At 42.8% G+C, this 13,722-nt stretch overlaps 1 protein-coding gene across 2 annotated transcripts in view; it reads left to right on the plus strand.

The window, feature by feature from the left end:
• Positions 1-13,722, plus strand: part of ELP1 (elongator acetyltransferase complex subunit 1) — a 36,674-nt gene that overhangs the window by 17,105 nt on the left and 5,847 nt on the right. For both annotated transcript variants that reach the window (XM_077171523.1, XM_054652353.2), the window contains exons 20-35: positions 214-292; positions 553-632; positions 1,473-1,613; positions 2,710-2,795; positions 3,881-4,029; positions 4,876-4,999; positions 5,423-5,520; positions 6,719-6,920; positions 7,849-7,910; positions 8,456-8,518; positions 8,634-8,694; positions 9,271-9,372; positions 10,077-10,188; positions 11,341-11,468; positions 11,860-12,014; positions 13,013-13,091. In XM_077171523.1, the coding sequence (XP_077027638.1) occupies positions 214-292; positions 553-632; positions 1,473-1,613; positions 2,710-2,795; positions 3,881-4,029; positions 4,876-4,999; positions 5,423-5,520; positions 6,719-6,920; positions 7,849-7,910; positions 8,456-8,518; positions 8,634-8,694; positions 9,271-9,372; positions 10,077-10,188; positions 11,341-11,468; positions 11,860-12,014; positions 13,013-13,091 (1,721 nt within the window). The remainder of the gene's footprint in view (positions 1-213; positions 293-552; positions 633-1,472; positions 1,614-2,709; positions 2,796-3,880; positions 4,030-4,875; positions 5,000-5,422; positions 5,521-6,718; positions 6,921-7,848; positions 7,911-8,455; positions 8,519-8,633; positions 8,695-9,270; positions 9,373-10,076; positions 10,189-11,340; positions 11,469-11,859; positions 12,015-13,012; positions 13,092-13,722) is intronic.

Here is a 13,722-nt window from a genome sequence, read left to right on the forward strand (position 1 = left end):
CTGTATTGCTTCATCAACCTTGCAAGCTGGTGTGTCCCACTGCTAGGGTCAGCAGTGAGCTGTATTGACCTTGCACATTTTTCTGAAGGCTGTCTACACAGCTTATGGTGTAGGCTGTTCTCATCCCACTGGTTCTGTTCTTAGCTCTAATCAGTTGCCTTTGTTTGCATCTTATCCACTAAGTAAATTCTCCCGCTTGACTCATTCCTCCAGGCTTATGTTCAGGGAAGCTTTTCAGTGTATGAGGAAGCTCCGAATCAACCTCAATCTTCTCTATGACCACAATCCCAAGGCAAGTCTGCCCAGCTCTCTTGTGTTGTTTGCTACACTAATCTAGCCTGGAATCCACTGAGCAGTGTGCTCAAAAGTGTAGGTGGTACTGCTTTCAGCAGTGATGGCTGTTCTGCACTGCAGCATCATCGTACACACAGATCATATTTAGCATTTCCTTCATCCTGTACTTCCAGACAATGTCTCTGAATTTATTCTTATACTTGATGTACACGTTCTTACTGTTCAGAATATCAGTGATAATACTCTTGTTCATTTCAGGCATTTCTGGAAAACACAGAAACCTTTATCAGGCAAATAGATTCTGTGAACTATATCAACTTGTTTTTTACAGAACTGAAGTAAGTATAAGTCTGCAAATGGAAGCATGCATGTAATTAGTGGTGGTACTTAATTTTGTCAAAATATTGGCAACTCTTCAGTGTGGGTGCAAGGAATCAGAAATTTGGCATGTTGAGTCATAAAGGCTTGAGTAGTCTCAGTAGTTTCAGGGATAGCATGTCTTGTTGGAAATTCCCGTTTGCAGGCAGCCATTAGATTTTTGTAACAAGTAATTAGTACATTATCCTAGTGCTTTGACTTCTCTGCTGGTTTGCTCTAGAGTAGTAAATGAGAACAGAGAAAGTTTTTTACCCTCATAAAGAGGAGCAAGGTAGCAGTGCATATCTAGTCTGAGGCCAAGATACTTGCTTGAATCCTCAAACCAAGTCCCCTGACTTCTTTTTTAAAGGCTCAGTGATGAGGCTTTACAGTGATGGTAGTTTCAGGACTTCTCAAGCTTGCTGAAGTCAATAATTTTGTAGGAACTGGCGCTATCACTTTGGTTTGATTTTCAGTCTTGACCTGACCAGAAATAATAGCAAATGGCTTACTCTTCTGAATTGTTCAGTGGAAATATCCATAGCGGATTTAGTGGAAGACAGCTGTATCTTGTAAATCTTGTCTTTTGATTTTTTGGTGCTGCTGAAGTAATTGTTTGACCAGTTTTAGGGGATTTTTTTATCCCTTTCTTGGCTGACAATCAGTTTGGACTGACAGAGATTTTTTGGAGAACTTCCTGTTAGCATGGCAGTTAATGAGTAGTTATGTTCTGCATGCATTTGAGTTCCTTAACCTTACTGTGTTTGTTCTGGGCTATGTGGCGGGTGGTGCTCTTATTCACATTACCTGTTTTTATGCAGAGATGAAGATTTCACTAAGAGTATGTACCCATCTCTGAATGGTAGCAGTAACAGCCAGCCACGCCATCATCCGGATCAGAAAAAAGTAAACCTCATCTGTGACGTGATGAGAGTTGCCATGGAACGCATTGACCCTCAAAAGTGAGCACTTTCTTACTGTAGGTAAAGGAACCATTAGAGAGATTTCCAGTAAGTCATTGGCAGGAAGCAAAGCTGTCCTTGACATCAGTTCTTTGGCCCTAGGTTCTCTGAGGTGAGCTTGTGCTCCACAAAATTAACTATACCATGCCTTGCTTCTGCTGAGCATGCTGTCCTGGAAACATCTAATAATTCCACGGACAGCATACCAACATTTTACTATTAAATAAAATAATAGAATTAATATAATAAATGCAGGATGCTTATAAAGATTCAGGAGATACACTCAATTTAGGATCAGTCTGTGTGGGAATGGAAATATAAGCAAGAGTTTCATCTTGGTGAGTTGCTGACTGTTTGAAGCAGCTGGCCCTTTGGAAAGATATCAGCTGTTCCATTTGACACTGAATTACTTTGCAAATGATCAGCTCCATTTTCCTGATTGATTACCTTTTTGGTAACCATCCTTCTTGGATGAATCAGACAAAGATAAAAGCTGGGAAAATAGGATAATAACAATGCCTGGTGAAATGGTGCTAAAGTATTGACAGTCTAATGTTAAACAGTGGAGAGGGGAGCAACTGGTGGTGAGTAGCTGCTGAGCCCTGAGAATTTAGACACTTTCCAGCAAACTATTTCAGAAAACAAAGCATTTGCTTGGCTGGGAAAGCTATTTTGAAATAGTAAATATGAGATGTATGGAAGTACAAATAACACCCTAGAAAGCTGTCCTTTTTTTAAAAAAATGCTGGTTTTGTGCCAAATTTCATTTGGAAAACCATGTCCAGCTCTCTGAACTTTCAGAGAGAGTTCCTTCATCATGCTAGCTGGCACGGTAAAAGAAGCTCATTCTACTCAAAACACACCTCCAGCTTTGTGACATGTTTGGGAAGACATGCTGAGTAGAAGAACCTTTCTGGTCTATTCTCTTCTTTTCCTGTGTTTGCTGCCTTCCTCTAGGAGGATCACAGTGCCTGAGCAGTTTATTTTTTTTTTTTTTACTAAGACATAAACTAGAACTTGCACAAACTGCTAAAAAAAGGAATAAGCTGTGTTTCTGCCTTCTCACTTTCTCATTCACTTCTTCTCTTTTCTTCAGATACTGCCTATCAATACTGACAGCACATGTGAAGAAAAGTCCTCCAGAACTGGAAATTGCTCTCCAGAAGGTTCACGATCTTCGAGGTTTTGTATCAGAAACTCAAAAGTTTTGAAAATGGGTCATTTGCAGGAGCTTTATGTTAAGGAAACTTCTCTGTCCAACCAAAACTGTTAAGGGGGAAATTTCCCCATCTGACCATCCAGGAGCCTGGCAGACTGGCAGTCACATTGCACCACCTGAGCTGGGACCACCCCCCAGAGCTACAACCCCTACACTCACAGTCAGACCAGGATTCCTTACTGGCTCCACCTCAGTTTCCCATATCAGAGTCTCAGGCATCCTGATCCGTAATATAATTTAGTCTCAGTGCAGTAACTAAGTAACAAAATAGCAGCTCCAACTAGTGCCTCTGAGGAGAGGCCCTGAGCAAAGGAACCCCTGGGCCTGTGAGAACTTTTATACCTTCACAGTATATCCCTACAAAAATCTGGCAGTCCTCAGCTCCTACTGTGTCTCACAGGTCTCTGTCCCCTTTGCTAGGCAAGGGGTTGGCAGTTCAAACTGGAGTTCTCACTACCCAGAGCTCAACCTGCAACTCCCAGCACAGCTGCATCCTGAGATACTGCACTGGATGTGTTCCTCAACACTTTGATCATTACATGGTTCACTGAAAAAAATATTTTAAGGTTGCTGTTTATGGAGCAAGCCAAAAACCAGAAATGGACTTGAATCCAGTGTGTGTTTAGGTACAGCAGCATATCAGCTAAGATAGGCTGCTGTACATGCCCTCAGCTCACCCTTTTGACTAGGTCTGTTGGCAGTTACCCCAGAGTTGGACCTGTTTTCACTTTCCAGTTGGAGCTCTAGTTCTCCCAGCATGAATAGGAGGTTCCTATTCTGGATTCTGGTATCCCAAACTAACAAACTTTGCTTTTATTCTGTGCTGATCCTTCAAGTTCATCACAGTTGCATGCTCACTACTATGCTGGGGATGGTCCTTGAAGTTGCCCAGTAAAGGCAAAGTAACCCCTCTGCAAGACAGAGCAAGCTGTTAGTCTGATGGTCCCTCTCTGATGTCAAGGTTGTGCTTGATGATGCATCCTTTCCTCACAGCAGGGCTCCACTGCTGGTGGTGTAACAGGTCATATGCTGCTTTATCTTGTTGCAGAAAGCATTACGCCAGATGTCCAAGCTGTGAGTGCAGAAGAAGCACTAAAGTACCTGCTTTTCCTTGTGGATGTCAATGAATTGTATGATTATTCCTTGGGGACATATGATTTTGATTTAGTCGTCATGGTGGCAGAAAAGTCTCAAAAGGTCTTGGCTCATAGTTCCAGCTAAGGAACTTATTTTTCTACTTTCTCAAAGGTTCTTTGTAGTCTGCAGATCAGCCTGCATGCTTTCTTAGTAATGGCTCTCTACCCAGGCAGGACTCCAGTTGCCCAGAAGCCCATGTGTGTTTGGGATGATGCTGGGCAAGTGTCATGTCTCTGCATCCTTTGGTTCTTGAGCACAGCTCTGGAAATTTATTTGTGTTCAAGGTGAAACAGTGCTCTTCTAGAGCAGCAGGGCAAAGTAGCTCTGGGGAAGGGAGGGATTGGTATCTGAAGTTTTTCAACTGCATGCCTTTCATTCTCAGTTCTGCACTTTTTTTTCTTGCTTATTTAGTCATTCCTATGATAATAGCATGTGTCTTCATGTGGGTTTAATGTGAAATCTCTGAACTGAAATGCCTATCTGCATTTCAGAGTTTCCTAATGTTATAGCAAATTCTGCTGCTCATCAGTTAGGACACCCTATTCCTGTTAACAGGTTTTATAACCTTTGGTGTGGGGAAGTTGATCAACTTTATGGCTGTAAATTTATACATAATCATAGATAATAGAAAACAACATTTGATATGACACATAGGCTTGAATTTTAAATGTTGCCAGCCTTTAGATACTGTTGAAGTCCATGTGGGAGCCTGGTAATTCAAGTTAGTAATTTCTGGCAAGAGTATGTGCACAAATTGATTAAGATGGCTTACATTTGGGGGAAAAAAAGCCTTTTTTAGTGTATTATCATATTTTTTTCAAATATGGGACTGTCTGTTTGTAAAGATGGGGGCAAATAAGGATTTTAGCAGATTAACTAAATTGCTGTTTTTATTGTTCTTTGCAGGACCCAAAAGAATACTTGCCCTTCTTAAATGCCCTCCAGAAGATGGAAACCAATTATCAGCGATATACAATAGACAGACACTTGAAGAGATACACAAAAGCTCTTGGCCACCTCAGCAAATGTGGTAAGTGTCCTAAGGAGGATTTCTGCAGTGTAACATGTCCATTTGGAGAGCCTTTGAGGGAACATAGCTGAAGAAAGAGAAGGATTGCATAAGATCATCTTCCCATCTGGTAATGGGTGGTGAACTTCTGCTACTTGCTTTTTGTACTGTAGGTTTGTGTGGGAAGAAAGAAGTGTTTACTTCTCTGTGGTCATGAAACACATGAAGTCTTGTGTTGTTCCTGTTCAAGTGAATTGTGCCTGGTTAATATCTCTGGCAAAACCTCAAGGAAGTGAATGCTTTGATTTTACAGTAGTAGAATGGGTGGTCTTCCACCCAGGCACTTCTAGTTGATTCTTCATGTTGTGAACCCAGACTGTCTGGGAGCCAGGAGGGCCATGTACATTCTCCTTAATTTTTACGAAAAGTAAATTATTTCTGCAGGTCCTGAACACTTCTCTGAATTTCTGAACTTGGTGAAGGATCAGAATCTGTATACTGAGGCCTTGAAGCTGTACCCCTCTAGCACTCAGGAGTACAAGGTGTGTAAGCTCATGACAGTGCAGTTTATATTCTCTTAGTCAAAGGTTTATATTCTCTTATGAATGTGTTTGGATCTCCTCAGCACCTTGCATGAGGGCAGGAATGAAACTGCAGCTGCATGTGTTCAAGTTCTGTAGATCATTGCTCTTCCAGTGTTGTCTGAGACCCTCTTCTGAGATAACAGCTGGAATGACTCTCAGCACTAACCCTGCACGACTTGGTCATCAATGGTTGTTATTCCTTTGATCCTGTGACTCAGAGAGCACCTGGAAGTCCTGTTTCTTCTGCTGCACTATCTTGTAGTGTGCTGAATAACTCATAACCTCAGGAAGACTTCTCCCTGTTTTGACGTCTGTGTGGCTTGCAGATTGTGTGGGGACAATTTGTTATCCTTAAATTATTCTGAAAAGTGCTGCAGAACTTGGACACTTTTGGATGTGCTGTTTCCTAGTACATAGTGTCCCTTATTGGTTTCAGTGTTACTGAAGAACTTCAGCTTGTCCAAGGTTGAGATAAAATATAAATACATTTAATATAAGCTAATGTAGATACTGTAAATACACAACACACAAGCCTTTGTACAAGGAGGAGTTGAGTGAGAGAGGAAATAGAGAAAATTGGTCTATTTGCAGTACAGTGAAAGCAAAAAGGAGTCTTTATTCATGAGGGAGATCTATTTCTGAGTGACTCCTTGCGAGTAATTTATTATTCCCCCTGTATCCTTCCAGTGAAATCCACTTGCCCCTTCTTCGTGGAGATAGTGAGCTTTGAGTAGCCTCTGCCTGTAGAGTTACAGGGCTTGTGTGTTCCCTTGTGTCAGTGTTTGTTTCCTAAAGTAGGTTGGTTCAGAGAGACATTCTAACAAAAACTGCTCATGTGGGTGGGGAAGAAGGGTCTGGTTTCCTGTAGTATCTAATTTACCCAGCATTTGGTTTGGATAATCAGGTACCTTCCTGTGTCACTTGCTGTAGCTCTGTGAAGTGTCTCCATGTGCTGATCATCAGCCCTTGGCTTGATAGAGTTTGAAATGAGGTAGAAACTTCATGCCTAGAAATTCCTTGGAGAAGCTGGGTAAGAGGCTTTTGTTGACGAGCCTCCATTTTTACCAATGGAGGACTGCTACTGACCTTTCTTTTTTTTATTTTTTTTCCTTTTTTTATTTTTTTTTCTTTTTTTTTTTTTGTCCTTGTCTTTCAGGATATCAGTGATGCATATGGGGAGTACTTGATTCAGAAGCAGCTGTATGAACAGGCTGCATTGATATTTGCTCGTGCTGGCATCTTTGCAAAAGCACTTGATGCTTTTCAGAGCAGTGGCAGCTGGCAACAAGCCCTGTGCATGGCATCACAGCTTGGTTACACAAAGGATAAACTGTCCAGCCTGGCACGGAGCATGGCAGGTAGGCCTTGAAGAGATGTAAATGTGCAGAGCAGAGTGGCTGCTGTTATTTATGGTTCACTTCAATTTTTCCTAAAATTCAATGAAAGCTTCATTATTCAGCAGTGGTTTTCTTAAATGAGAACAAAGATCCCATGTTTCCCCAAGGTTTGTGCATTTGCACATGACCTTTTTTTCTCAAAGGAACCAAAAGATGCTGAAGCTGAATTGGTAGGCAACACAGGAGCTGCCAAGCAAACTGTGCCCTTGGCTGCCCAGTGCTGACTGCTTCTTGCATTGTTCCCTTGCAGCTGGTTGCCAGACTGCTCTTCCAAATTGCCTCATTAGTTAACCCCAAGGAATGGAGGTGCACTGTAGTGTCTGATGTAACTGAGGCCTCTAAGACATTAACTGGTGCAAGTGCTGTGCCTATTCACCAACCTTAAAGGCTGTTGGATAATTTGGAGCTGCATCTTGTTTTCTCCTTGAAGCTAGCTAGCAGCTAGGACCAGCTGGTCTGTAAAGCTATGTGCTGTCCTAAGGAGAAGAAAGTAGCTGGTCACAGAATTTGTACTCACTAGCACATGTCAGACATGAGGTGTGTTGTGGACCTGGTGGACCTATATTTCAGCAAGAGAATGGAGCATTATTTCTCAGAGGCAGAGTTTATGAAGGGCCACTTAACACAGAGGGAGTATGGCTTCTGGAAGTCTTCTCTTCCAAAGTCAGATACCCCAGTATTTGCTTTTTCTGTCAATGTGATTTAAATCCTTCATGCTTTTAATGCTTTTTTATGGTGCCCTTTTTAAATTACAGCTGTAATTTAGCAATTGAGTACATGTTGAGCAGATAGAATGTCTCAGTGAGTGGGATTTTTCCTCTACTTTGTAGTTTTCTGGCACAAAAATCTAGCTGTTTCGGAAAAGCTGAAACTCCACTTTTTCTTGTAGGAAAACTAGTTGAACAGAGAAAGTATGCAGAGGCGGCCATACTCCTGGAGCAGTACACTCAGGTAATGTCATCACCCTCCTGCCTGTGGCCAGTAACACCCAGTATTTGTCAGTCAGATACACCATCCGTGTTTCCTCTGTTCTCCTGCACCACATGTGACTCCATGCATGCTGACAGCAAAACATTCTGTGCCATGGGCCCCCTTGGGGAGCGCAGAGCAGGCCTGGGTGATGCCATGAGCAGGGTGGGGATAAATGCTGTGTCCCTGAGTTTTTCCACTTGTAAAGCCTCCCATGATTTGATACGAAAAATGTTTCAGCTCTGTTTTGTCTCAGGGAGCTGAAACATGAGGACTGGAATAAGGAAGACAGAGTTCCAGAGGGATTTCCCCTTAGTGTGGGAGAAGTAACATAGATTTGCTGAGTTGGTTTGTGGGTTTTGTTTGCTTGTTTGGGTTTTTATGTCAACACCTCGAAGTAGCTGGCATAGTAGTGTTTTCCTCTCTTGACTGGGATACTGCTGTGTAGAAATACCTATCTGAATAACTTCTACCTGAGCATGTCTTGCTAGCAGCAGCAGCAACCCATGGTTGCTCTTTCCTTCTAGGACTATGAAGAGGCTGTTCTCCTGCTCTTAGAAGGGGCTCTTTGGGAAGAGGCTTTGAGACTGGTAAGACACTTCAAACCATAATAACAGAAGTAGAAATAAACCTTTAGAGTGCAAAAACAGAGGGATGTGGTGTGGGTTAGATCCTTGAATGATACCTTCTCTTTCCCTGATCCAGATCCACAAGTATGGTAGGCTGGATATCTTGGAAACCAACTTGAAACCTGCTATTTTGGAAGGTGAGTCTGTGCAAGAATATTTCTCTGTGCTATAGAGGCTAAAGAAGATCTTTGCTGGTTCTGTGGGAAGTCGCAGCATTCCAGTACTGGAAGGTGTATGGAAGGATACTTTGTTGCCGCCTAATTGATGCTGCTCAGTTATCTGCGTTTGGTTGTCCTCAGTGCATCTTGAAGCCCTGCAGTGTCATGGGATCTTTTTAGCTTAGTCAGGCTCCTTTGGAGCTTTTCCAGACTTCACAGTCAAAAGCTGCAAAGAGGTCTGTGTCTGCATGTCCATGAACAAGCAGAACAGTCCTTGTTCCAAAGCATATGTGGCAGCAGAGCTATGGACCAGGAAAATGGCTATCTGTACTGTAAACTTTGATGAGTAGTTTTTGGAAATAAAAAATTATTTGATAGCTTTATTCTCCCTTCCGTACAGGAAGAATGTTTTATTACCATTGCTTGTTCTTCCTTTTCATGCTTTATGAGTTGAGGGATTTTTTTTCTGAGGTTGTTGAAGGGACTGTGCTTGTGTAAAAAATGCTTTTCTTTCTCTTGCACATATGTTTATGTTTTGATTTTCTTAACGATCAGCTCAGAAAAGTCAGCTGATCTTCCTAGATTCCCAGAAAACAGCATTTCTTCGCCATAAGAGTCGCCTGCAAGTGGTGCGAGAGCTGAAGGAGAACCTGCAGGGTTGGTATTGAATTGCATATGACTTTTTCCTACATAAGTAACTGTGATCATGTTTTTGTGTGTGGTTTCTGTTTGCTGTGATGGAGCTGTGCTCTCCTTTAGCTCCAGTGGGACTTACAGGAGTAAAACAGCACCCTTCTCAACCCTCCTTGCTCCGTATTTGGAGTGTGGTTACTCTTGTATTTTCAGCTCTTCCTTGGGTCACAGCTTTCACGCAAAGAAAATGCACCTGAAAGCCGTTCAAAATGACACAGCATTGTCTCCACAGTACCAACTTGACTGGGTGAGACAGTGCTCAGCATGTCCTCGGTGCAAAGTACCTATAGGCATATTCCTATAGTACCTATATATACCTATAGGCAAATACCTATAGTACATATAGGCATACCTGCCCGCTGACACAGGCTCCGGGAATTTCTCTGAAAGCAGAATGCTGTGTCCTGGTCCAGTTCTGCTGCACTGAGATTGTCATCCCTCTGATTGTGCTGTTCAATGTCACGATCCCCACCAGGGCGGAAGAGCAGTGTTGTTCTCACAATTACTGTTTCCTCTTGTGTGCTGACTCAGTGAGTTTGGGAGCTATAAGGCTCCAGAGCACCGGCAGGTAGAATGACTCTTCCCAGCAAGCTACACAGATCAATCAGAAAGCTTGAAATAATTCTGACCATTTTCCATACTGTGACAGTTGTTACCATGTTTTGCAGATTATGAAGTGCCAAATTGCCCAGAATTGGAGCTTTTCTCTGAAACCAGCAGTGTTGTGACAGCCAGTGACATGAACAGCAAATATACACACAGCAACTCAAGAATATCAGCGTAGGTATCTGCCTTCAAATCAGGTAGTGACTGTTCTAGCATCAGCATTCAGGATGTTAGCTTGCTCATGCTTGGCTTGCTCCTCCTTGCAGCTGTGCATGCCTTGTAGCTGCTTTAATTACAGGCATTTGATGGTTATTTTAGCTCTCATTGGAAGGAAAAGGGCAGAAAAAGCCAAAAGCTACTAGTGCAACAGGAAGAGCAGAGGAGCTGAGAGCACAGACTCTGGGTGGGTTCTGGCTCCCATGGATGTTGGGCATATGGCCAGAATGGCTGGCTGTAGAAAGTTAGATGGAGAATACAGGCAGAGCCTCTCAAACGTTAGCAGCTTGTGCGCATGCCTTGTGTTCTTTGGCCCAGGTTTCACACTTGGTGCGTGGGACTTGCTACTAAATCTCATACCAATGTCTTCCCACAGTGGTTGTGTGCATTGTTTGTGAGTGCTCTCAAGAGTATGAGCTGCAGTGTGGGGTGGGGTGTGTAACAGGCTGGTCAGGCTGGTGTAGTCTCTGGGACCACTTCTGAATTCCCTGGATGAATTGTGGAAGAATACAGTTGTGGGGAAAATGTGCACTTTTTAGACACTTTTTATTTTTTCTTGTGGAGCAGATGTAAAAAAGAAGGAGAATGTAGCCTTAGTATTCAGCATCAGAGTGTGCGGATCACTTAGGAACATTATGCAAGTAGGTCTGGTCTGTGAAAGAAGTTGCTTTCCTGTGATCATGGTTAGGAGCTGAGCAGGCTCTGTAGATGGCAGAAATTAAAATGATCACAGCCAAGCACAGACCCTGGCACAAACCCCAGTGTTTTAAGTGGACCTCAACTTTGCCTGATAGTGACTACTGCTTCGTGCTTGGAGCAGCTCCTGCTTTGTGTTGTTGACATGCTTTAACCTTGCTGGAACATGGAACAGTCCTTTTTGGAGTAGAGAAACAGCTTGATTCCTGTCTTGTGTTTCAGACCACTAAGTATATTGGTTGAATAGAGCTGAAAATATTGTCAGAGCACCTAAGGTTACACACAGTCCTCTGTCACTGGAGAAGGCAAGGATTTGAGTGACAAGCTTCATGCACACTGTTGATGTTCCTTCAGAAGTAGCCCTGCTAACAGCTAATCTGTTGTGTACCCTGTAACTGAACGTGCTCTTTCCAGGCGATCCTCAAAGAACCGACGCAAGGCGGAGCGTAAGAGATACAGCCTGAAGGAGGGGAGTCCTTTTGAAGATATTGCCCTTCTGGAAGTCCTGGGAGAGAGTGTTCGTGCTGTTGAGACCGTGAAAGGTAGGATAATTGGTGATCTTAATCCATGCTACAGCTTGTGAGGATGAGGACAGCTAAGGTAGTGTGCTTGTTCTTACTGTGTATGCTGGAGAGAAAAGCTACCTGGTCCGTGCAGCTCTCTGCATTGAATGTTGGTTTATTTAATCTGCCTCTGTGCTCAGAATAACATGAACTCTGTGCATTTGAGGTTGGGAGCAGAAAAAAGAAGCCTTCTCAGTACCTTTTCAGATTTGTCTTGTTTTTGTTCTCAGACACTGTAGGGGCTCAGTAGGAACAGAACCTGTTCTGAGTTGCTGCTCTCCTTCCTGTGTGCTGATAGCAAAGAAATGCAGCTTTTTATTTAGTATACCTGTGTTGATTACTATTTTATTGCTTCTGTTCCCTCCTGCAGGAGAGATACACATCCTTCTGAAGCAGCTTGTGCTCTTTGGTTATGATGAACAAGCTGGGGCACTGCAGCAAGTCCTGGAAGAGGTTTTGCAGTTGATGGAGACCTCAGTCCCAGAAATCTGGACTCCAGACCTGCAACAGAGCTCTGTCAGCCTGGTCTGTGCTCATCCACAACACTTATCACTTTCACTAGACAGTATCAAGTGTTTAGCAGTATTTTGCATTCTCCAGCACAGACCCTAGAATCCTTCCGTGGCTTTCAAAATCTGGGGTTTTTTTCTATTAGAGGTTCAGTAGATATTCTGGGCAGGACCTGCTGAGTCAGTACACTCTAGATGGGTACAACATATATAGTCTACTGTCATCCCTGCCCTGAGTGCCACATTGATGTGATGAGGGCTTCTGAGGCTTGTGTTGCCTTGTCCTAGTGGTGATGTGTTTTTGTAAGCTCCATCTTAAGCAATTTGTAGAATATGGGAACACTCCCTCTTTTCTAGACCTAATGGTAGAAGCGTACTGGAGTAGAGTAGTTCTTGTGAAGTGAAAAACTACTGGATTGGTCAATTAAGTCTGAACCATATATCATAAGAAGTAATTCACATAAAGAAGGGTTATGTCAGGCTTCTAAGCTTCAGCTTAAAGCAGAATAAGGAAATCACAAGGGCTTTAGTTAGTTCTCTTCCAGAGTAAAAGTCTTTATTTCTAATAAGTGTTTCTGAGCATTTATGGTGAACACAAAATGTTCCCCAGTATCTTCCTCCCCAACTGCTGATTAGCAGGACTCTTAAAGACAGACTAAAATTGTTCTGTGTGACAGGGAACAGAGACTCCCAGACGAACTTTAAATATTGATGGTGCTGTAATGAAGTCAGTCCTCCTGAATCATGACATTTATGGTACTGTGAAGAAGTAGGTGCTGGATAAGAGTTCTGTGTCATGAAAAGCTGTGTGAAAGCAATTCTCTCTTTCTGCCTCTGTATTAACTTTTCTGAGACATTACTGGGCTTTGATCACACCAATCACACTTTGATCCTGTTCACTTTGTACTGTGAGGTCTCCTGGTTTTGGACAATCATAGCAGAGTTTCCTTTGAGGATGTCCCTTGCTTGTGCCTTGCATTGTTCAGGTTGGAACATGGCTATTTCCTCTTACAGGTCTTGGGGCCCAATTCAACTGCAAACAGCATTATGGCTGCTTATCAGCAAAAGAGGATGATGCCTCCTGTTGTACAAGGTTAGTTGAGTTTCTGAGTTAAGTTTAGGTGTGAAATGTCAGGGAGGTTGGTGGGCTTGGAGGCTCTCCAAACACTGCTACCTGCCAACAGTTGTACCAGTTACTCAGCTGTGGTGGTTCCTTGCTTTTCTTTATGGGTGTACCATCCTGCCTTGTGGCAAGTGAGCAGCTTTCTTAATAAAGTTTATTTTTCTCTGAATTCATGTTCTAAAACTGTTTCACCTTAAAACTGTCTTCTGTGCTAAAATATCTCAACTGTTCTTGGGTTACTGTGTGTGTAATGTCAGCCTGTTATGAGGGAATTGAAAATCTGATTTCTTAAAGAGCGTGTTAGATAAATCATCTTGTAAATTACCTGCTGAATTTTTCTCTCTGGCTTTGTCAGTCAGGCCCTTGACCAGACCAGGCTACAATCTGTCATGTCACTTTGCCTTCTCAAAGTCCTTGCAGTGAATACAAAATCAGGGCTGAGAGACCTAGCAAAGGATGGTCCCAGTTCCTCAGTCTTTCATCTTTCCCCTAGTCCTACATCTTCTTTCCCTGCTAGTCCTGAAATTGCCAGAGAGAAAAAAAAATCTATAGATTCAACCTGTCTATTGCCACTTACCAGGGCTGGCTTCAGAAAAAGCTC

This window comes from Agelaius phoeniceus, chromosome Z, assembly GCF_051311805.1.
Source record: "Agelaius phoeniceus isolate bAgePho1 chromosome Z, bAgePho1.hap1, whole genome shotgun sequence".
Classification (NCBI taxonomy): domain Eukaryota; kingdom Metazoa; phylum Chordata; class Aves; order Passeriformes; family Icteridae; genus Agelaius; species Agelaius phoeniceus.